General features: G+C 47.1%; 1 protein-coding gene across 1 annotated transcript in view; it reads left to right on the forward strand.

Annotated features, from left to right (window-relative positions):
* The window catches only part of CLCN1 (chloride voltage-gated channel 1), a 64,180-nt gene that overhangs the window by 16,197 nt on the left and 23,565 nt on the right, over positions 1 to 24,418 (forward strand). The window contains exons 2-8 of the mRNA XM_040596324.1: positions 13,159 to 13,312; positions 13,850 to 13,981; positions 15,521 to 15,649; positions 15,748 to 15,881; positions 16,248 to 16,325; positions 17,091 to 17,169; positions 23,832 to 23,957. Of these exons, the coding sequence (XP_040452258.1) occupies positions 13,159 to 13,312; positions 13,850 to 13,981; positions 15,521 to 15,649; positions 15,748 to 15,881; positions 16,248 to 16,325; positions 17,091 to 17,169; positions 23,832 to 23,957 (832 nt within the window). The remainder of the gene's footprint in view (positions 1 to 13,158; positions 13,313 to 13,849; positions 13,982 to 15,520; positions 15,650 to 15,747; positions 15,882 to 16,247; positions 16,326 to 17,090; positions 17,170 to 23,831; positions 23,958 to 24,418) is intronic.

The raw sequence follows: 24,418 nt of genomic DNA on the forward strand, positions 1-24,418 counted from the left end.
GCTGACAACAAAATACAGGTCATGGTGCAGGCGACTTATTAGGAGGGTACATTCACCATTTGGAATCAGAGTTCATCATCTAGACCAGGGGTCCTCAAACTACTGCCTGCAGGCTGGATACGGCCCCCCAGGGTCCTCAATCCGGCCCCCGGTATTTACAGAACCCCCTTGCACCCCCCGCCCCGTGGGTTGGTGCGGGGGAAACTGAGCAGCCGCAGATGACCTTCTGCCACGTCATCCACGCGCCGGCCCCCTGTTTAAAAAGGTTGAGGACCCCTGATCTAGATACAAAGGTAAAGAGCAATTTCCCAGACAGTCTGTAGATTCTCTGTCCTGGAATAATAGCATTCACAAGCTTAGAAGCATCTCTAGTATGTTTTGGTCGCTAGGGACGAATCTGTATTTCCTAGATGTTCCTTAGTCTCTTTGCTAAAAATGTCTTCAAGCTGATTACTTCAGAGAATGTTTGTGATGCAGCATTACTCTCCTAGAAAATAAGAAATCCACTGAACCCCCTTCAAACCGCTCATCATGTGTTTGCTAGTTCTTGATTTTAGCTGCTTTTGGATGCATAATACAGTTATTAGAAGTTTTCTCCCTCTCAGCAGTCTAATTCTACTTTTTCTATTTTATTTTTCTTTTTTGCTTTAACTTTTTGATACTTGTATACACACTGTGCCTATTTGATTTGTTCTCAGCTTATTCTGAGACAGGACAATCTCTACCCCACCAGTAAGACATCTCTTCCTTTGGAAAGCCATTGAGCATAAGCAAGGAAGAAATGGTTTAATAGAGGTTACAGGGTGCTGTAGGGTAGAGAGTCACCGAGGGAATTGAGGGTTGCAATTTAAGAAGAGGGGCAGCTGTAGGGGAGGAGCCATCCAAGCTGTGGAGGTGTGGAAACAATCTCCTAGGCAATGAAGTGTAAGCACAAAATTTTAGCAGCTCAGAAGGTCACCGAGTTAATTGCAACCAGGGGTGTAGTGGGTGGGCAAGAGTTGTGTGAACACTATAGATTTATTTCTGAGCTTCCTGACTTATATTGAAGTTTTCTCTATTGAAAAAAAAAAATCAAATAATCTTATTTTTATTCTAGTAAAGACTGTTTTATTTTAAGTTTTGAAGCCTGCTGGTCCTGACCAAAGCGCTCGCCAAGGCATTCTAGGCAGATCCACTTTGAAGTTCTGGATGAGCTGGGATCCATTTGAAACACCTAATTTTGCTGTCTTCTCTTTTATCTGATTTTCTGTGTCTGGCTCTTGCTGCTTGGTTTAAGTTCTCTGCTTGTTCTTTTCGCTGTCGGTTCAAAACTACACTGCGATGTAAGATAAGTAATTTACCTTAGGTTCCCGCATCAACATAGATATGGCTTTGTTTCATTTGATTTTGGGGTGAATTCACAAAGTGCTCTGTGCAGACTGTCACAGTTGGGTTGTTTCTGGAACATAAATGGAACACAAAGGACATAAGCCTGCCCTTTAAAGCTCATTTGGTTTTTGCCAAGTCATGGCATATCATGCTGTTGTATGATGTTGTACCACGGTGTCATCATGTCTTACATGATCTGTTCAAGTTTCCATCCAAGTTCATCTGTTCCAACATCTGCTTCAATGGCTCCTTCATGACCCCGTCTTCCTATAAGTGTTTTTCTGCTCTCAGCTGAGAGATCTTTTTTTTTTTTTTCCATTCTGCCTTTCCACTGGTAACATCACCATGTCCCTATTTGAGTTATCAAAAGCTGATGGTTATCAAAATCTGCCCTGTTTCTGTCCATTCTGTTCTATTCAGCCTAGTATTAGTCAGTACATGTCCTCTTGAATGTCATCATATTATCTTGTTATGTCTCCACGATGAAAGCCCTTAAACTTTCTGGACTTTTTCTTTCTACTTTTACTGTGAACTCAACCCTTCTTTCAAGTGTCCTCTGAGAGTTCTCTGTCGTCATCTTCCCATGTTCAGCCTTGCTTACAAGGCGCTCCTGCACTGCTTAAATTTCTGTCTTTTGCTGCTGTTTAAGCCTTAGTCCACGGTCTATTTCTCTCTTTCATTATAAATGCTGTCTTTTATCCCAGTCTTCCTCCCTCTTCCTAATATTTTTAGCAGCATTATTTCTCTCCCAAAGCTCCAGTTGCCTCCTGTACCTCTTTGAATCCTCCATGGGTATCTTGTCTTATAAAAAGTCCCATTTAAGCACCTTGTTCTCCTCTACAAGCCATTACCTTATCTTATGTCTACTGAAGTCTTTTTCCTGCCTTTCCACTCTTTGCTGCTCCATCTGCAGCTGTTGCTTGAGGTAAAGAACACTTGCTGTGACTTCTTCCTGTCCTGCATCCCATCCCTTCGTGTCCTCCTGTGCTTTCTTTGTCTCTTGCTGCCTCTGTGGTTATTATCTCTTAGAGCTGCTGTTACTGTTAAGGAGTCCTCCTTTTGTCACCTTTCACAGAATAATTTAGTTTGGAGAAGACCTGTAAGATCATCAAGTCCAACTGATAACCCAGGACCTCCTCCTTCAAAACTCCCTTTTTCCCTTTCGCCTTTACAGTTTCTTTTGTCTCATAGCCTGTCTTTTATATTCTCTCCTTCACAGCCTTACGGACCTCTTGGACTGAGCTCTCTTAAGCTTGGAATATTATCTTTTCTTTATTCTTGAATGACTGCTTTTCTATTCCGCATACGTGGTTCTGAGTAACAATAACCCTGCCTCCACAAATCCAGCTCTTCTGTCTGGGGTGGTGGTGGGCTCTGTACCACCATCTGCGGCGGTGCTTGTGTGTGCAGTGTGTTACATTCCAGTGGCAGCTGCAGTCGTAAGGCTCGTACACAGTGGGTCAGGAAGTGGGCTAGATCTTTTAGGGTGAATCTGCTAAAGAAACAAAACCAAAAAGCTCTGGTATAAGCAAAAGGCTCAGAAGTTAGTATGATGTCTGATAATTTTGTGGGCAGGGCACAGAGAACAACATCAAGCTTGACACTGTTGATTAAAAGCACTTGGATTTCAGGTGATAAATCTCCTGAGACAGGACCGTGAGAGAACTGCGAGTCTTCAATCATCCCTCCTCCCATACTGTCAGAGCTTTCACTATAAAGGCAGTAGGATGGGAAGGCTAGGAGTTCTACTTCTGCATCCTGAAAAGCATTCAGGGAAAAAAATAAAGGCAGAGAAAGGGAGACTTGTGACAAAACTGGGAAGAAGAGAGAGAAAGATAGATGTCTGACTCGAGAAGAGACCCATCTTGGGTAAGAATTCTTCTGTTCCTTTCTTTTTCCTCACCTAAGACTCTAATTTAGGCTGTAGCTGTAGTTTTATCTTTCCTGAAGATGTCCTGCTCGAAGAAAGTACCACAGAAACACACTCTGAAGTCCTTCTAAGGGCCTGTAATATGCAAAGAAAGAACTGGTGTATGAGCAGGTTGTATACCTGTCCTCTTGTGTGCTGTGGGGCAGGCTAGGAACTGCGGTGAGCCCTTTCAAGAGGCTTAGGTGCACCAGAGGAGTCAGGTCATCTCTGTTTGTTGCAAGCGCAGGATGCATCCTCCTCTGTTTCCACACTAGTCTCCTGGGTCTGTGGGCAGCCACTCAAGCAACAGCAGTGCCACACTGCTGTGTCCTGGTACAAACGCAGAGCTAGGTCTTGGTAGTATAAAGCAGGACAGATGAGCAGTGAAGCAAATACGTAAAGGAGGACTGTGGCAGGAAATTACAGGAAGAGCGATAGGGAGATCGGGCAGCAGTTGCTGGGCAGCAGCAGTGCAGAAAGGCAGGTCTAGTCAGGCTGTGCTCAGTATTCTGTACCTTTGGGACTCTGCTCATCTAAAAACGTGGACAAGACAGTGGGCAGAGCTGGGACAATACCTTTCGTTAGGTCAGCTGTGACAGCTGGAAAAAGTGGACAAGCTGTTGGGTCTACAGTTTTTCCTTTGAGTCTGAAGCAGAAGCAGCAGATCTCAAAGTGAATACAAGTTGAGAATAGCTGCTTTGAATGTAACTAGACTAGTGTCAGTGAGGCTGTGGCAAAAGGTTATTGGTGCCTTGTGGGATAAAGAGGACATTAATAGTGACCAGAATGCTGACAAAGCACTTCCCTCCTAGGGGAAAGAGGGAGAGACTGATTTATAAGCTGTGGAGCATGGTAGGATTAGTGTTCAGGACGCAGGAAACAATGTGACATAAATCCAGTATCTCTACAAATGGCATATATTTTGTCATGCACTGGAATGGTGAATTTCAGTTCTCAGTTTTTGCCTTGGTACCAAGACAATATCTGGGTGCAGAAATTTGAAGTAGTGATGTTATCTGATGAGAAGTGGTCTCCCACAGGGACCGAGAGAAGTGCTAGGTCCTTAGCTGCAGCTGTCCGTAGGACTGGGTCCTTGGAGTCTACACGTGCGCCGCTGTGTGCATAACGGCTGTTCAGTTTCATGCTGTGTAGCTGTCAGTCTGTCGCTTGGTCTAGTCAGTGAGGTGGATTACACTGCGGAAAGTACGAGTGAGGGCACAGGGGGTTTGTGGGTTGTCTTCCTCCAGGTTTCTTGTTTGAGTAGCATCTAGAGCCATTTGATGAATGCTGACCTTGGGGTCCTTCATGCTTTTATCGATGAGGTGAGTGAGGCTGGGGCCAGTTTGGAGGCTGAGAGGGACAGCTCTAGGAAATAACTTTTCAGGGTAGGAAACTATAGGGTTACGCTATAACTATATAATTATTTTCCGTGGAATTTCCACCACAGTGTTGTACAAGACAGAGAGTAGAGTTTGATTAGCTGGCAGTATGGCATTCTTTTTTATACTGAAGCAATTTCTGATGTGCTGTTCTTGTGCCTTTTGAAAAACAAGAGCTAGAAGAGTGCACTGTGGGGTAAAGGTTCCCAATAATTTTCTCCAGTGTCTGTGATGAGTGTTCTTCTCCAGTAAATGTAATAGTAACTGAAGATCTGGAGCTGTATTACAGCTTCAAAGTTTGCTAGGGCTTACTGTGGTTGGTCTTTAGGTTTCCTACATATGATGTACACATATTCTATACAGTATTTTGTATTTTACACACTATATAGCATACGCTATGCATAATTTTTTATGTAAGCCATAGTGACATCAGTCTTCCAAAAGCATCTCAATATGTTGGGAACAGTTAATGCCTTTATGATGGAAATCTGTGGGGGTATCCCAGAGTTCTTCACTGAGTTCCTAGACATGGTCACTTAGAAACTCTTCTTTAAGGTGGTTTATTACAAGTTTTGTCCTACTGACGGGCCACAGTCTTCCTCCAGGGAACATGGCTTATTGACAGTGAAGTGGGTGCTGGTGAGAATAAAACAGATGAAGCTGTGTGTTTTGAGCCAGCACTGATACTGCTTCTGTAAGTATTCAGAGCTTACCTGGCCTGCCACCAGGTGTGGGTTGTACAGACTTAACACTATCCATATGGGTATTTTTGCTAATGGATATCCATATGGATATGGTTAGCAGAAACGTTGTAGGAGGTAAGGAGGTGGTTTATGGAGGAAATCAAGTATGTCTTCTTCTCGGAGACTTTCTTTGTACCCCACTCTCAAGGAGCATGCAGACTGAGAAAAAGCAAAACGAGCCTCCAGGAGAAATGTTTTACAGGGATCAGCAAAATGAAATAAGGTTCTGGACCCAAAAGAAGGGTGTTTTGCCTTTCTCTCCCCACTATCCTGCCTGCAAATGTCTTATCCTGCAGTGTGAGAAGCTTGGAAACCATTACTCTGGAGAGGTGGCAGTGTACAAGAGAAGGAAGAAGGAGTTAACAGTAGCTCTTCAGTGACTGTGTTTGAGGGATGTGGGGCCATCTTTTCTTGTACACAGTTTCTAGGATCTTGAACTCATTGCCCTTCATTGATTAATAGCCATCAAAAGACATATGGTCACAGGCAGCACACCGACAGTACTGGGAGGTGTCTTTAGACCACGTTGCTGGAACATGCTTCTAATTCCTGTCACTGGCTCGTAGCTTACGGGTGTTGGCTGAGCTTATTGCTTTTTTGCCTGGCTGAGAAACAAGTGGCAGAGTGGAAAGGAGAAGCTGTTGAATGCTCTAGCATGTGGAAAAGTGAGCATCAAGAATAAATTTCTGCATATAACCATAATTGAATACCCACAGAGCAATTTGGTGACATTCTGCGTAACAGGGATGCCTGACTTCTCCACCAGGGCTTGCTGCTTCTCTTGTGGACCATGGACTTGGAAAAATTGTCTTGGGACTCTGAGTGTGCACCCATCTAGTTCTGTCTCACCATAGCTGCTGGTGTCTTTATGATTGCCACTCAGTCTTTTGGACACCTGGTATCTGCGCAGAGAATGAGGAAGCCCACTGAATTTTGTTCTCATTGCAGATATGGCTTGCTCAGGATGGGGCGGTGTCAAAAAAGAGATCCCCTGGATAACAATTTCTGCTTCCTCCTGTCTGCTTTCTGTCTCTGTACCTCTAGCTCTGTCTGTCTTAGCGCCTTCTTTTCTCCTTACCCCCCCTTCCCTCTCCTTCAGGAGTTCCCCTCTTGCACGCACCTGATATTCAATCCCAGCAGAGTTAGTGCCTTTTGCTGAGATCAGACATGACACTGGGGAATCATGTGGCAGAGGAAGGTTGCTATAAATATAATTAAACCCTGCAATCACTGCCTTTGGGCAGGAAGGGGAGAAAGTGAGAGAGGCATAAGGAGGAGGAGGAGGAGGAGGGGCAGAGAGAAAGTGAGCACAGGAACAGGGTAAGTCAGAGTGGTCTGGGGAGAGAAAGAGAGGAAGGAGGGAGCAGAAGTGCAAAGGCCATACTCTCAGCCAGAACACAAGGTGGTTCTAGGTAAGCGTGAAGACAAGTAGAGGCATGGATAGCTCAGAGATCATGACGCAGGAACCCAGCTCAAAGTCAGCTTTGTGGGGGGGCACACTGCAATACAACTATGTCTGCTTTGAGAAATGCACCCATTACGGGATACGTTTGGAGGCAGGACGCGAGGCCGGGGGGACAGGGGACGACCTGGAGAACTCCCTCAGCCACCCACAGGTAGGGCTGGACAAGGGGATGTTTGTGGCAGCACAGGTCTCCCTGGGATCGCAGAGGCTCCTGGGGCTCACAGAACGGTGCTGCAGAGCACACATCCCTGTCCATTCCCAACCCCACCAGCTCTCCCCATCGCTTGCTGACTCCCAGGTCAGGCATTGACTTTCATGTTTGTACTTAACATCCGGGAGTACTGTCAGCATTTCGAGTCAGGGACATTTTCACCTGCCATGGACACAAAGAGAGTTAGAGTGGGTGAACTGGGATGGGGAAAATCAACCAAACCATTAATGTATTTGTAACAGCAAAGAGGAGCTGCAGCTGCCTTCAGCAGCAGTGATACTAAGTAGAGCAGAAGAGTGAATAAAACCAAAGAAAACCGTAATGTATATAGTGGGTATCTTTCTGCACAGCTGTATAGGCTAAGTCATGCGGAGCTCTTTTCTGACTTTCCTCTGACCGAAAAGCACTTCGTGGTCAGACCCATACAGGGAGATTGATGGTTTTGGTGACTCTTAGGGGAGCTGTGAGGGGTTTTCTAACCCTTAAACTTGACCTGACTCTTGCCCGGGTTCATACAAGCCGCGGTTCAGAAAAATATCTGGGACATAGATGTACTCTGGTTATAGCTTCTTGTTCCGTTAGTTATCCTCTGTATCTCCTCTGCCTCCCCGCTGGGGACAGCCTCCTGGAAAGGGGAGGTTTCACAGCGAGCCCCGGTGTCTTATTGCCCGCGGCTCTGCTGAGACTGAGCTGCCTGGGAGGGCTTTGGGGCACTGCAGGCAGGGACGGGGTGAGGGAGACGGCCGGTGAATGTGGCATCCATAGCGTGAGTGTTTGTCCTCACATGACTACAGATCCCCAAACATGAATGCTTAGGTGAGTGGCTGGGGGGTGAGGGAGGGGATGCATTGACCACCTGAATGCTTTCGTGATTTAGCGCTAAGAAAAAATCCACATTTGCCACCGAGAAAAACTTCCAGTAGATAAGCATCCCAGCGTGGATATGTGCCACACTGCAAAAAATTGGAGACTGGGTTCCAGGCCAGTGTTCAGGAGTTTCTCTTCTGGAAGTGCCTAAAACACCCGCGGGTTTGCAGCGTCTCCTGCACCGAACTGCCGCATCGGGCGCCGCTGCGCTGGGGTCACCCCGGCGGGGGCCAACGGCTCCTGCAGTGGCCGCACTGAGGCCGAGCTCCACCGGGGTTCAGTCTTGAATCGCCGCCTGCTGCCGAGCGCCAGCCCCGCGGCCCGGCCCGGCCCGGCTCGGGCGGGCGGCTGGACCCGCGGCGGGGGCGGGAACGGGACGGCGCGGGGCGGCGGGCGGTAGGACCCGGGGCGGGGGCGGGAACGGGACGGCGCGGGGCGGCGGGCGGTAGGACCCGGGGCGGGGACGGGAACGGGACGGCGCGGGGCGGCGGGCGGTAGGACCCGGGGCGGACCCGGGGCAGGCGGGGGAGCAGCGCGTGCCTCAGCGGGGCGCAGACCCACGCCGGCGCGTGCCGCCCGGCGTGCTGGTGCCCCGCGCGTGTCACGGCGCGGGGGGGAGGGGGCGTCCCCCGCGCAGACAAGGGCGTCCCGTGTGCCCCCCGCAATGTCCCCAGGCGGGCACGCGCCTGCGAGAGGCCGGCGATTGCGGGACAGGGCGCGGCATCCGCAGGTCCGCGGGAAGTGACTGCGCCACGGGAGCGCTGGGACCGGGCCGCCGCACACGGGACTGCACGTGTGTTCACGGGTGTGCTCCGCACGCAGGCGTGTGCACGTGTGTTCATGTGTGCGCTCCGCAAGCAGGCGTGTGCTGGCAGAGCCGGGTGAGCTGCGTCTGCGTGCTGTGCAGGCGGAGTACAAACAGGCGTGCTGCTGCACAGCTGGTGCGCGCGTGCACAGGACGCATTATTAGCGTGACAACCACCGCGCTGCACGTGCCTTCGCCCACCCCGGTGCGGGTAACCCGTAAGGTCTCCTTGGCCGCGGTGCTGTGAGAGCAGTTGGCAGAGGGGTCTGGGGCGGTTGTGCCCTTTGCCGTTCGCTGCTGGCTGTTTGCGGCGTGGGCTGGAGCTTGGTTCGGGCTGGCTCGGCACAGACCCCGCAGCAGCACAATCCTGACCGGCGCCCCAGGCCCTTCAGGTCACGGATGGTCAAAACCATGTTGTCGTTAATGGATAATAAAATAGTAATAGTAGTCAGGTGATGATATTAATACAGACATAATTTTGGGCCATTGAGATAACAGTAGATATATGATAGATGAGGTAATATACATTGGTAAAAATACACGTTATCGTACACTGTAGGATGTTGTGGTGTTTTCTTTCTGCATGAGAAAGCAGCTACAGCTATGCCAGGCTGTGCTACTCGGTGCTCGGCATGTGTCCATGGCAGAGAGCTTGCTCAGCAATACACAGAAGGGAGGAGTGGGAGGGATGCCTAATGACTAATTAGGCAACGCAGTAATATAGAGTAACAGACCCACAGAAAGGGGGTGGGGGGGCTCTGGAGGTGTTTAGCCCAAGCTCCTGCTGACAGCCGGGCAGACTCCAAAGCTTGGTGAGGTTGTCCAGGGCCATGTCCAGGCACGTTCTGAACATCTCCAAGACTGAAGGTTCCCCAGCCCCTCTGGGCACCCTCTCCCATGCTGAACCACCCTCAAGAGGAGGTGGATGGGGACACTGTCCTTTTGCACAGTTTCCTTTCTTGCAAGTGATACCTTTTTCCTTTGCCCTTCTCTCTGCCCCTCTGAGAAGTCTTGCTCAGTTGTTTCTGTCCAAGCCCCCTCTCCCTTCAGCTGGTGGGGCTGCTGTTGGAGCTCCCCTTTGCCTTCTGTCCTTCGACTATTATTCTGTTGCTGCCCCCTGCCCCTGGCATGTGCCTCATTGCCCTATGCCTGAGCAGTTGAGCCTAGACTTTTTACTGACATTTCAATTTACTTACGAGGTGAGTTTTGGGAGATTTCACCTTTGAGATGAAATATAGTTACTCTTTTGTGATCCATCAGAAAACAAACCTAAGAAAGGTCATTTCAGAACAGCAGAGTGGCTACAAGGAGGGAGTGAGAGGGGTGAGCAGCAGAGCCCAAGGCTGTCTCAGTGGCCAGAAGCAGCAGGTAAGAACAGCATGCACTGGCAGTGCTGGGGGAAGGGATTTCGGGACTGGGGTATGCTGTGGAGAACGACTGCTCAGTCTGAATGGCATGGGAAGTAGCTCAGGCTTTGGGCTGTGAGGGCAGTGTTATGCAGGTGCTGAGCTCTCAGAAAATAGTGCCCAGAAAGGTCTTGAGGCTGTGGTGCTGTATGTATTTTTCCCCTGAGATTCCATGCAGCTTTTCCTCTATTACTCAAGCAATGAAACTTCCCCATCTTTTTTGAAAGACAGAACCTGCTGGTTTACAGTTAAACATTAATAAATGCTTCCTCCCTGAAAATGAACTTTACCCTGGTTGTGCTTTCTCCCTGGATGTTTTTTAGGGTTCCTCCCCCACCCCTTAGTGGTATTTATACCATCAGCTGTTTTTACACCATTATCATGGTCTTGCTCAGCATTGAGCCAAGCTAGGCATGATGGTACTTTTTCTGGCTCAACCCTTTAGGTGGTAATTGATATCTTTTAAAGTTCTCTCCAGTTCTTCTGGTGCTCAGAAACCCCATGTCCCTTGTGTTAGAGAGGGCACATCAGAAGAAGGAACAGTCTTAAGTCCTACTGTGTTATATTTTTAGGTTTACATGTCTTCTAATAAAGTGGATATTTCTTGCCTAACCTAATTTTGCTTTAAGGTCATCCTCTGATTTCCAGATTCTTTCTCTGTCCCACAATCTCCTACCATTTTCAATATTGCCAGAGTCCTGGAGAAGGAAAGCACAGGTGTGAAGCATTCTTTAAGTGAGCTGAGACTAACTTGTTCTCTAGGACAGAACCTTCATTTTTGTGTCTGGAGACTAACTGCTTTTCTCCCACATCCTGAGTGTACCATTTTCCAGCCAGCCAGAAGCAGTGAACTAGGTTACCATATGAGAACTTGTACCATTCATACTGCTATACTGTTATGCTGTTCCACCTGGGCAGATTTGCCCTAATTTGAAGGCTAATTTGAACATCATACTTGGCACAGGTTTGAGTTTCTAGTTTGGATTAAGCTGTATTTGATATAAACCCATCCCTCATGACCATGTAAAGGCAATGGAACATCAACTGAGGTGATGTGAAGATGCATTTGTCTAAAATCTGCTAGTACTTGGCGTTTCTGGCTGAAACCGACACAGAAAAAAGGAGCAGCCTGCTGCTTAGAACTGGGTTCCGCATGTGACAGCTTACCTTGTACATGCGGTTCTTCAGCCTGCTGTTACACTATCCTGTCTGTATTATGGGGGTCAGAGCATGGCCATTCCTCACTGCAAGGAGGCTGCACTGCTTAATTTACCTGAGTGTGTATTGATAATCATGTGGCGGTTAATTAAATTTGTCACCTTCCGATACAGTGATGAATGGAAGAATACTTTCAGATGTTCAAATAGGATCGATTTTTCTAAGAGACAGCAGGTAAGCCACATTAAGAACAGGATGATTTAAAAAAGCCCAGGTGTGTCTTCTGTGAAAAAAAACCCTAGGGTTTTCCAAGGGAGTTATTGCATGTGGTTCAAGTGTCTCTTGAGGAATATATACAAATAAATATACTACTTAGGACCTTCAGTCATATTTGTTATGTGGAAATACGAATTGGTAGAGCACTGAAACAGGTGCTCAGAGAAGGTGGGGGATTTCCACCCTTGGAGATGTTTAGGAGTTGCCTGGACAAGGTCTCGAGCAGCCTGATCTGGTTTTGGAGGTTGCATACCATGAGCAGGGGCTTGGACTAGAAAACTCCAGAGGTGCTTTCCAGTGTAAATCTCTCTCTGAATCTCTGAATCTATTTGATCTCGGTGGAACAGGAGCAACATCTCCTGTGTCACTTTGAAAGGAGGCATGGAACTGTCAAATAGAAATGTCTCCTAAGCATGTGATGGTGCTTTATCTCTCTCACGTCTTGTCATTCTCTGACTGAAGTGTCTGATTTTGCTATGCAAAGCATTGCTTGCTCTCCTCCTGCCACTCGAACATCTTGGAGAAGCAGGTGTGCTGGGGAGGAAGCCAAAGGTCACCTCCTCGCAGGTGGGAAGTGCCACACTCAGGGGCTGTGCACCAGGTGGTAACCTCACTTCAGGGGAAGCCAAGGCTGGTTTGCTGGAGGACGTGTGAGGAGGAGAGGCTTGTTCTCTGCTTCTCAAATGCTTACCTTCCCCTCTGTACTCTGAAAGAGTGAGGTGGGGGAGCTGTTCTTTGGGGAATCTGATAAACAAACGTGGGGGCACAGTCAGGATTCTTCGGGCTTCCTTGAGATCTGGTTGTTGACGAGATGGTACAAGTACCAAGTTTGCTGCAGATCCGTGTGGGAAATGGCATTGGTAAGTTAGCTGTCCATTGCAAACCGACTGCAGTTCAAGATTAGCATTTGACCACAAAGATAGATCAAGTCGTTAGGAAATTCAGGGGAACTGGAGATATGTGTGCATTTAGCATGTTGATTTGGGTAAATAGGGGGAGGAGGTGTGCAGTACCCTGTGATATTTCTGAGCTGATGCTGCTGCTTTTCCTCCACAGGCACCATCAGTCACTATGTGCCCTATTAAGCATTCCTTGGCAGCAGGAGGAACAGATGCAGGACATTCCTGCAGCCTGTTTGATAGTGTAATACTTCTCAAAACCTTCAGAGATGTGCTACAGTGCTACTGAAATCTATGAGGCAGCCCTGAGGGTGACAGCCTCGTGAACTATTTTGACCTTTTATACCTCCAGGAAGCCTGCTCAATCTCTTCAGACCACAGCCACCTCTTTTGCAGGATGTTAGAAATAAATTAATATTCTGTGATCATGTACTCCCAAAAAGACAGTGAAAAGATTTTGGAGAGATATGGAAGAGGGAAACAGGAAAAAGAAGGAAAAAAAAGATAAGCTGCATCTGTCCGAGGGTTTCTGTGTCTGCGTCCCAGCTTGAGTATGTTTGGGTCTGCACCTCGGACTGTTAGTAGCTCTGCCTTTCCATCTTCAGTGCTGTTTGTGAAGAAGCATTTGCCTCACCTTTTCTTTCTGATCTGTCTTGCTTTCTGTTCCTCTAGCTTTATGGCCAGTACACAGACCAGGTAACTGACTTCGCAGAGAAGGAAGCAGCAAAGCTACTGAATAAGAAGCTGGCCCAGAAGAACAATGGAAGACCCCTGAAACGTGACAGTCAAGTACAGATCAAAGAAGAGCACTATTCCAAATGTCAAGGTGGGGACAGTTCATCTTTCACTATCCTATGACCAGATACTGGGTAGGCCAGCCAGAGAGAGGTAATTTAATCAAGGCAAAAAGACAGGAAAATTGTGACTGGGGAGAAGCAGGGAAGGAAGGAAAAGGAGGCACAGTGGATTGAAAGACTTTTTCATGAGAGCTTTCATCCTAGGAAGAGCCAAGACCTGTCTGGAAAATTAACCACTCCCAAGTTAATTTTTTTCCACAAACAGATCTCTGCAATGAGAGGAAAAGGGCTTTCTTGTGTCGGATTTTTGCTGCTGGTGCACAAGATGTTAAATTCTGCCTTGTGTCCCCCTCTGCTTTTTTTTTTTTTTTTTCCTTGAAACACATAGCTTTTTGCAGCACTGTGAAAGAGAGGGATGGGTACCACTCTTTCACACAAAGCCCATGATGCTTCCAAATAAATCCTTATTGTAGTCTGTTCTTTGCATAGGAGTGGAGAGACAGGCACCGGCTTCATGCTTCATCTATGTTCCCTCAGGTTTTTCTGGCTCACTCTTCCCTCCACAGACTGTGCTAGACGCATCCAGAAATATGTTACCAAGAAGCTTGGAGAGGACTGGATTTTCTTGGTTCTTTTGGGTCTGGTCATGGCGTTGGTGAGCTGGGGAATGGATTATGCCAGTGCAAAGAGCCTACAGGGTAGGTCCTGTTCAGGTGTTGTGAAAGCACGCTGTAAATGATACAAATGTTTTACAAAGCCCAGTGACTAATGTTCCTCCTCCTTTAACATCAGTGTCCCATCCTCACCCCACACTGCCTGGGAAGTTTGAAGTACTTGCAACATAGCAGAGAAAAGGTTAACTAGGAAGAGATTCTTCAAAGGGATGACAGGGAAAAATTTGGAAGTAAGTGGTCAGAAACAAAGGATACGTGTATGATAAGTCAAAGACAAACGGTTATTTTTACTCCCTTTCCCTCCTGCTCCCTTGAATATGCAGGGACACAGGGGTGTGGTACTGTGGTCCTTCCTCTTAGGCTGATTCCCATCCTCCCCAGGAATATTGAGCACAGGGGGAAGGGGAGAGACACTGTTTTTGACTTTTACCTCATTATTGTTCATTCCAATTTTTATGTATGCAGTGCCCTGCAGTTTTCTGCTACCTGACCACATAGCGCTCTCTCCTTTGGCTCTTTTCACAAAGGTCTCCTGATCACTGCCTTATATCCTTTCCCTGCATTTTTCCTGTGGACCCTCTCCCTTTATGCCAGCTGTAACAATTACAAGACCTTTCTGTGCGCCTGCCCCCGTTTCGTGCACACACGACATTGCTCATATTCTGTTAACTGCACTGTTCCTTCGTCCTTCTTCTCGGTGTCCCAGTCCGGACTTGCAGACACCCCCAACCCTTTCCTCTTGGCGCTCTTGGCTGCTGACGTCCACCTGCAGACATTGCAGCTCCTCAAGGGCCCCCACGCTTCAGCCCAGGGTCCTCCATGTAGAGCTTCCCCACCTACCAGCCGTCTGGCTCAGCCTGCCAGTCTTGGAGAGCCCCTGTCTTTTATACTCCCCGCAGCTGAGTCCTCTGGGGTGTTTTTTTCTCTCCCTCCACCAAGCCTGAGGCTCCTGCTGTGGGGGAGCCAGCTCGAGGGGGGCAGACGAGTGGCACAGGAGCTGCAGTTCAGTTTGGACTCTGGGCAGCTTGTGCACGGTACCTGGCTGAGCGATGGTACCACTGCGCTTGCAGCGGCTGACACAGCTGCCTTCATGCTGCTGCTCTAAAAGGCAAATCATAATCAGAGCTTTTAAGCTAGTTTTTGTGAAGGAATGATTTTTCACATGACTGAGGTGGAGGAGAGGGTGCTAGCTGTTGGTGGACCACTTTATTGTCACCCTTCAGGACCCACATAAGGCCCTCAGGCTGCCAAATGAACGGACCCTGTACAGTGGGTCATTCTCACAGCTGCACGTAACACGCCTCTTCTTACACCACATCTGGGCACAGGAATTAGTAGCATCTAAGAACAGAGAGCCGCTTCTGTCCCTTCCTGCAGAACATCTGCTTTGTTTGGGAACTTGTACTCAAAATGTAACAAGGCTTATCTCAGAGGCCTCCAGGACAGCATTTCTCAGGGAGATTTAGCAAGGGCAGGTTTAGCAATTGTGTGATTCTTTGATATCTGCCAACCTGTTTGGAGCAGCTGTGGTTACTGACCGCTTCTTTCTTTGTCTGCCTACAGCCTACAAGTGGATGTACCAAGCGCTGCACCCGAATGTTCCTATGCAGTATCTGGCGTGGGTCACATACCCACTTGTTCTTATTCTGTTTGCGGCCATTTTCTGCCACCTCGTCTCTCCGCAGGCTGTTGGTGAGGGCAGAAGGCATGGCAAGACCTGTTTCTGTCTGTCTCAGTTACTCCATTTGCCTGCTGGTTTTGTTCATCCCCTCCTCTGCTGTTGTTTTCAGGGTCTGGGATCCCAGAGCTCAAGACTATCATGAGGGGAGTGGTCCTCAAGGAATATCTCACTCTCAAAGCTTTTGTGGCCAAAGTTGTGGGCCTCACGGCTGGGCTTGGAAGTGGCATGCCTGTGGGGAAGGAGGTAAGTATTGCTGTTTTCATGTTCAGTAGTGGCCAGGGTCTGGGAGGTGGGAGAGTTGTCGGTGAAAGAAGAGTCATAAATGTTTTCTTCTTTTTGCCGCCATTCTTCTTCTCAAAGCTCTGCTCTTGCTAGCAACACTTACCTTCAATTGGCCATTTTCCTTCCACTTTGCGAGTCTTGACATAAAAAACGTCAAAGAACTCAAGTCAAGTAGACTTTGAGATAAGGAATAAAAAAAAAATAAAAAAAGAGAGTTGGAGGACTGGCTGAGGTGGCCAAAGAGAAATTGCAAGATCTGCCATGGTTACGTGGTTGTCTTAGACCAGAGGGTAACTAACCCTCTCTGATTTCCTCCTCCGCTCGCAGGGTCCTTTTGTGCACATTGCCAGTATCTGCGCTGCTGTACTCAGCAAGTTCATGTCAATCTTCTGTGGTGTGTATGAGGTAAGGCACATGTCTCTGCATACAGTTCTGCCATAGGCTCAACTCCTAAGGCACGCAGGATAGTGTTGGTAGGCCACAAAACACGGAGGAAACACGGATTGACGTTCACTGTACTGCTTTAGAGCAGCAGAATACAAGCTAAAGAAGATGGTAGTGGGAGACCAGATAGACAGTCACATAACTCTGCAGGACCACCAATGTGGCCTAGCAGTTACACAGAAGCTGGTTAGGAATATACATCTGACAAGTTTTCAGCCTCGTGATGCTGATACCTTTGCACTGTGATCATTGTATAAAAAAGTACCTGCAGACAAAGATTAATTTGTCTTTAAGACAAATTTGTACAGCATTGCTAATTATAGGCACTGACAACTGTCTCTAGGCTTTTGCTGTTGCAGAACAGCCTCTGCAGGCTGATCACTGTATTGACTGGTTGTATAAAAAAATCTATTAGCTGCCTATGTCGCTAAATGTAGGAACTGCTTTACATACAGGCTCTTAGCAGAGACTGGCTGTGTAACGCAACGATGGGAGGTGCTGTTCTACTTGAGTAGCTCCTGTCTGTGCATAAGAACCAGATGTCGCTGCTGAAGACCAGCTGCCAGTACTAAAGACCGCACTGAAGCATGTAGAGCCTGCTATTTGTAATAGCAAGGGCTGAATCTGCTGCTGGCTGTTGCTGTGTTTCATGGTTCTGGACCTAACCCCTAGCTTTGCTCCCTCTAACCCCAGCATGCCCTTCTCTGGCTGCACTCTCTGTTCCAGAATGTGCATAGGCAGTTCGACCTCCTGGTGGTGGCTTGCGCAGTTGGAGTTGGATGTTGCTTCGGGGCTCCTCTTGGAGGCAAGTGTCTTCCTGTGTGTGACATTTAATGCACAACTCATTTAGCCTCTTGTGAGATTTCCTGCACTCAGGAAAGGTTCTCCACAGATACCTCTGCACTCTGGCAATATGAGTTCTTTCTTTTCGCCTCTAACTGGTGGCAGTGGAAGGAAAGGAAGGTTGTAGGAAAAGTGACACCTACGGATGTGCTGATTTCCAATGATGCAGTGTGTTCAGTCCCTGCCTGCCATGGACATTGTTGAACCTGGTGAGCACCAAAGGTTGTGCAGAAAATCAATAAGGATCAAGTAGAGAGCAGGAGTTGAAAACAAAAATTCATGTAAGGAGTAGCAACAGCAAAGGTCAGGAGATGATGGCAAGTGTGACACGACGTGATAATGTGAATAGGAAACTACTATCAACAGTGGGCTGGAGAACAGAAATAGTGTTTAAAGGTTTGGACCTCTCATACAAGAGAGGTGTGAAGGGACAGTAAGATTGTCAGGAGGCTGGAGCAATGGTATGTGAGGAGAAGCTGAGGAAGCTGGGTTTGCTTGGCCTAAGGGAGAAAAGGCTAAAGGAGGATGCTCTAACTGATGTCATCTACCACCTGAAGGGGGACTTCAGTGAAGAGTGAAACAGGGCTTTCAGAGCGGCACAGTGCAAGAGGCAATGGGCACAACTTGCCCCAAGGGAAATTCTGACAGTGTATAAGGAAAACACGTTCCCCACCCCAAGGGTGGTTCAGCACTGGCACAGATGCCTCAGGGGGTCCAGGGAATCCCTACCTTTGGAGACGTTTAGGAAGGATTCACCTGGACAAGAACGTGATCTAGCCTTGGAATTAGCACAATTCTGAGCAGGGGGTTAGAGGAGACACCTCCAGTGTTCCCTTCCCACATTTCTGTGGTTCCACTGTGAGGAGAAACGAGGAAATTTCTCTCAGTTCCTTCATGTTTTTCCTAGTCTTCTGATTCACAGAATTTCCTTAAACAGCACACATGCCAGAGCCACATGGCAACTTCTTCCTAAAACGGTGGAAATACATCCATAAATAGTCTTTAAATGTTCTCCGTTCTTCATTGTGCCTTCATTTCACTTTCCCCCCATGCACTGCCCTGAACCTCTCTCCATGGTTATTGTGCCCAGAAGTTTAAGGAGTTTTTGAAATGAGATGTTTTTTCAAAGTTTTCTTCCATGCAGTACTTTCCTGTTAGACTTCAAATGGATGCATTAGCTGACAAATGTGACCATGGTCTTGCACCAGCAATAACAATGATCTTTACTCTGGTTTGATATTAAAAGGAAAGGAAGGAACATAGTTTGTCAGCTACAAATTAGATGTTCTTCAGTTAATAACTTGAGAAAAGATGTGCCAGGAAGAAAATCAGGTTCAGCAAGAGAGAGGCTGAGAGCTCTGTGTGCGTGGGCAGCGTAGCAAGTTTGAGACAGCCTGAGCTGGACCTGAGGCTTCAGGGCAAAACCTGTAAGTCTGCCAGAAACGCTGAGAGGAAGCAGGTTCAGACCCCAGGACTAGAGCACCGTCAGGTGGAGCCTTTGGTAGTGTGCAGGAGAGTGGTACCTCTCAATGGTAAAAAACCCATGAAAAAAACCCAAACCAGCCCAACACACCTTCCATAACACACTCCGCGGTTCTTGTTTCTTTCTCCATACCTGGAACTGATAGTCTCAGAGACTGCGGGACACATCGTAGGTAGCCCACTAGGAGAGGCTAGGGAAGAAAGGTCTGAGAGGGGAGAGGTCTGATTGCTGTCCTCTGCTGCTGAGGAGAGGTTAGAGAGACAAAGTAGCCAAACTTTACTCAGAGAACAGTGAAAGAACAAGAGACAAGGGCAGAAGCAACAAGGGAAATTCTGTCTATGCATACAATTAATTTCTCCCCTTGCCCCTAAGGTGGCTCAGGGTGGCACAGGTGTCAAGAGGGGCTGGGTAATCTCCAGTCTTGGGCATGCTCAAGGCTCCACCTTGCACCCTCATCTGAGCACCCTGATCTCACCTTTGTCAGCCCACCTCTGGGTGGTGAGTTAGAGAACCAGCGTTCAGGGGTGCCTTCCAGGCCAAAACCTGCTGCCAGTCTGTGGTAGCTGTGCTGTGGGAACAAATGAAAGTTCTCACAGCTTTTGTAGCCTTAGTTGGGTTCCTCTGACAGACTCACACCAAGTTGCTGAGTGGGATTTCCATTACCTGGGAGTCATTTAGTCCTGAGCTGACCTTAGTCCAGGGTGTAGCTTGCAGCTTCACACCATATTGCCCATGGTGCAGAACTTCGTGGTGGTGTTGCTGGGGAACGCCACCCTGTGTATTGATGAGGAGCCCTCAAAATGCATTTGAAAAGCCAGTTTAGCCCTTGACAAGCAAAAGGTGCCCAGTCTACTTTTTCTGGGCGCACTCTGGTACTCTTTGTTTGCCTGTTTATTTTAGTCTGTCTGGCTACTCCTGTGCTGCTGCCCAGCACCAGCACCGACACAGTGCTGGGTCCTGGGTGATGCCATGTGCCACGGGCTGTTCTCAGGGGTTGCTATAGGTGTCTCTCTTGTACCCTTCTTCAACACTGTCCCATCAGGATTTGTGCCTTTGAACAACTCAACCTCTTAGCGTACTGCAGGCCATGTCGTGTGTATCCTTGGTTTCCAGCTGTTAACCACCATGCTGGTGGGCTATAATGCAACACTCCCACTCTTCCAGACACTTTGAACTGAAACCCATCCCCATTCTGGACACATCTTAGGACTGTATGGGCACAAATAGGACCTAGAAGTTACCCGGGACAAAACATGGGTAAGGACACCTTGTTCTGAGTCAGGGACTGGTCATGGCCCTTTTCTGTTGGGCTGTGCAGGGATAGCCCTGGGACACCTCCTGGCTGAGGCTGTGTCAGTCACCTTCTGGCCTTAGAATTCATCCTGGTCACTCAGATTCCCACCGTAACACAGGACCACCCTTTCTAGGAACTCTCATGGGACATCTAACAGGCTACTGTGGGAACATGCAATAGTGGAAAGTACCAAATGCACAGGCTTCTAACGCTGATGCATTTTACACCACCTAGGATATAGACAAAATAAAATTAAATAAAACCTCTCAAGCCACCTTTCAGCATTCTCAGACACTTCAGGGCCAAGTCTTGCAGAAAGAGTGGCAGAGCATTTTCTCCCTTTCAGCAGCTCTGTGTCTTCCAGAACTGTCTCAGGAGAGACTCTCTACCTTTTATACCTCCCATTTCCCTTTATTGTTTTGGCCAGGACAGCACAGTGCTTTACGGGCAGGTCTGTCACCCACTGACCTCCCCGGGGTGACAGGACCTTCAGCACCCGCCCTCACTTGGCTCTGGGCACGCCTGTGCCCACGGCTCACAGGGGAGTTCTGAGGCACTCCCGGCACATGTGCATCCTGACATTCCCCACCAAAGTAAAACAGATGGAGCAAAATGTACTTATGTGCCCTCCACCCTCTGGAGGATTTTCCACAAGACTTTTCTTCTACAGGGACAGAAATGTGCATGTTTCAGTGAAAGGTGAGATGACGCCCTCTCCACATGTGCCAAAGAGGTGATGCCAGGTGTATGCCTGTCTTGTGCCAGGTCTTGTCTTTTGAATATTTTGAGGCAATCCAGAAGGGAGAAGCAAGATAAATATAGCTATAACTCAGACGGGTGACAGAGCTGGGTGACATCATTTGGCCATACCTGCCAATTCTGTTACTCACTCTCTGCTTTCTTTCCTCTTTCTTCTCTTTGTCTGTATCCCTTTGTCTCTTTCACCAGTAGCAGCCATATTATTACACGGATGTCCTGACCGTGGGTTGCGCTGTGGGGGTCGGCTGCTGCTTTGGGACACCACTTGGAGGCAAGTGGCTGTTCTGTTTGCTTTTTCTCAGGTACCAAAATTCTCTCCTGCCTCGTCCTTTTCTCCTCTCCCCCCTCCTGCACTGCACTTTTGATCTGCCATCTACTCTGAACAAGGCAGCTTACCTTGAGTGTTACCAGCCTCCCCAGCATCTCTGACAGCCCCTTTCCCACATGTTGTCAGCCTTTGGAGGCAAGGGGGGAACGCTCTCTAGAGCAGTGGTCTCCAGGGGGCGGCGTGCAAACCCCAGGGGGTGTGCAAGATGGTCCACTGCGAGGTGGAAAGGAAATGCTGGAACTTCTTTTTTTTTTTTAATCTTAAAAAAAAAAAAAAAAAAAAAAAGACGTACACTAAGCTTTACTAATGTTCAGTGTACATATTGGCATTGGTGCCCTCACTCTGTCCGTGTGTCAGACGGCCACTTGTCACATCCAGTGCTCGAGGTGTCCTGGCTGCAGAGCTGTTCACAACACCGAGGGCTGACAGTGGTGCCCTCACCCACTTGGTGGCTTTCAGCATATTGCAATTGCACTGCAACCAGTCTGTGCCCACTTAAGTGGGTTTATGGATTGTATTATCTACTGTTAACTAAACTAGCCCTTACAAAATGGACAAGTGGCTTAAAAAGGTTCCTGCGAAGAGACCGTGGCTTGAAGATAATACTAATAGTGTGAGTACAGAAGAATGGCAGGAAAATGACAGAGCTGACACTTCTACTCCTAATGCAGGCTGTTGATCAGCCATGTTATGCGGTACGAACAATGACCAGCTAATCAGATCTGACAAGAAGTTGGCCAGAAAAAATCAAAATTATCAAAGGCTATTTTAAATATGGATTTACATCTGCTGTCATTAACGATGAACCTCACCCTAAGTGTATATTGTGCTTTGAGAAGTTAGCTAATGATGGTATGAAGCCATCAGAATTAGCAAGATACTTAAAAGCAAAGCATCCAGAACGTGGAGACAAACTTCTACAATTTTTTCAGCGACTTTTCAAGCTATTCTATTGAAAATACTCGGTCCATTAATTTAAAAAGTTTCACTGAACTTAATGATAAATGTTTAGAAGCCTCCTTTGAGGTTTCTTGCCTCATAGCAAAAGACAAAAAGCCACATACCACTGGGGAAAGGCTCATTCTTCTTGCCATGGTAAAAATGGCTGCAGTAATACACCAAAAGCGATAACAGCGGCAAACCAAAATGCATTCCTTTGTCAGTAAATGCTGTTGGAAGATGCATAGAAAACATTACTAAAGGTTTGAAGAAACAAACACGAATACAAATTACAAAGTGTGAGAGGCTCGCTATGCCGCTGAGTGAAAGTACAGGTGCTTCTAACCTGGATCGGCTGATGGTATTTGCTAGATTCTGTTTTGATAGTGAAATACATGAAGAACTACATTCTGTGAGCCACTAAAGGAAAGATCTACCAGAGAAGCTACATTCTCAACGGTAAATTACTTCTTTCATTAAATGTTTTATGGAAAAGCTGTGCAAGCGTGATGGCCGGTGGAGCAGCTGCTTTGAGTGGCATAAGCAAAGGGTTGCACGGTGAGGCTGCGGGCACAGCCCCGCACCTGGAGTCACTCGCTGCGCTGCCCGTAGGCAAGCTATTGCAGCACAGAAATGGGAGCCAGATGGGCACCAAGTGCTACAGGACATCGTTGATGTGGTTGGTTTTGTAAAAACAAAGACCTTGAAACAGTAGAAGCTTTACAATAAATACTTCCTAATGAGATGGGGAGTGACCATAAAAACCCTTTGTCCAGTGCAGACCTGTGCTGGTTATCTCATGGCAGTGGGCTTTTGAAAGAGCTGTTGAATTGAAAGACCAGTTATGCATTTTTCTTTTACAAAAAGACAAGTGTTCTGAATTTGCTGATCTTTTCTGTGATGACGAGCATCTGTCAGTAGCATGCTACCTAGCAGTTGTTTTCAGAAAAATAAACATACTTGATGAAGCCCTTCAAGGTGAAAGCGCTGCTGTAGCAGTGGGTGAGAAAGTAACAGCTTCTCAAAAGAAACTTATTGAGATTTTCTGGATTTGTTGCCAAATACAATGTGAGTGTGTTACCTGCAAAACTTCATATGTGTACACTTTAAATACTTGGAAACAGACATTTATAACCTGTTTAAAATTCAGATTAAGAGTTTCAGTGTTAAAGATATAAAAATTCAACACCACCTGATTAGTTTGCAGGAACAACTGATTGACATCAGGGAAGATGGAAATTTACTATCCAGATTTTAACAAAAATCTTTGCATAAGTTCTGGTTGAGATTGAAAAAACAGTATCATGATTTACTCAGTATGGCCAGCGATGCATTTCTTGCGTTTGGATCTATGTGTCTTTGTGAGATATCTTTTTCAGCTATGACAGCCATTAAGACCGAGTATCAAAATAAACTGAACATAGAACTGGACCTTTGAATCACTGTGTCACAAATTGTTAAAACAAGATTTTGAAAAATAATAATATTTTTAGTGAGAACAACAATTTTTTGTTCCATTAATAAATGAAACAAGTTACTTTTAAAAAATTGTTTATTTCATCTTTATCTCATTCTTTTTTTATTTCCATTTTTCATGTATGTTTTATATTGTACATAATATATTAGTACAGTAGTGCTTCATACAGTTTTGAAATAAATACACATATGTTGGGGGGTACATGCTCCAAAAACTTTTATGGGTAGGGGTGCACAGTCAAGAAGTGTGAGACCACTGCTCTAGAATACTGTTTATAAGCCTCTGTCATGCTTCTAACATCACACTTCTGATTTTAACTTTGCTCCCTTTCCAACTCTTTCTAGGGGTCCTTTTCAGCATTGAGGTCACTTCCACTTACTTTGCTGTGCGCAATTATTGGAGAGGTTTCTTTGCCGCTACCTTTAGTGCCTTCATTTTCCGGGTCCTTGCAGTCTGGAACAAGGATGCAGGTAAGCTAAGAGCCATTTCTGGGTTTTGTACAAAGGTTGCTCTGTGGATTTTTTTCCATCTTCTTCAGAACCCCAACCCTGTGGGGTGTTTGAAACCTCTGCCATGGCATGTGACTTCCAGCAGTACAGAAGGAAAGAGAAAGGGAAGTATCTGATGTCATCAGTTGTACAACCCAACCTACTCCTAGGTGTGCTGGGGATATGACCGGGAAACAACTGAATATGAGTCCTTGGCAAGTAAGAGGGCCCCTGAGGTGGGTAATTTCTTGACTAGAAGCCAAATGGTCTAGAAAATTAAGGTGATGAAATGATTAGGAGGCTACAGGATTGGGAAAATCTGACTGAAGGTCCTGAAAAAATAAGTCTTGACTGAAACGTGTGAATGCAACACAGAAATAGCACAAGACAGGCTTGTCCAGGAGAGTGTTTCAGATGCTGCAGGAACGGAGTTCAGCTGATGC

Source organism: Falco naumanni, chromosome 5 (genome assembly GCF_017639655.2).
Source record: "Falco naumanni isolate bFalNau1 chromosome 5, bFalNau1.pat, whole genome shotgun sequence".
Lineage (NCBI taxonomy): Eukaryota > Metazoa > Chordata > Aves > Falconiformes > Falconidae > Falco > Falco naumanni.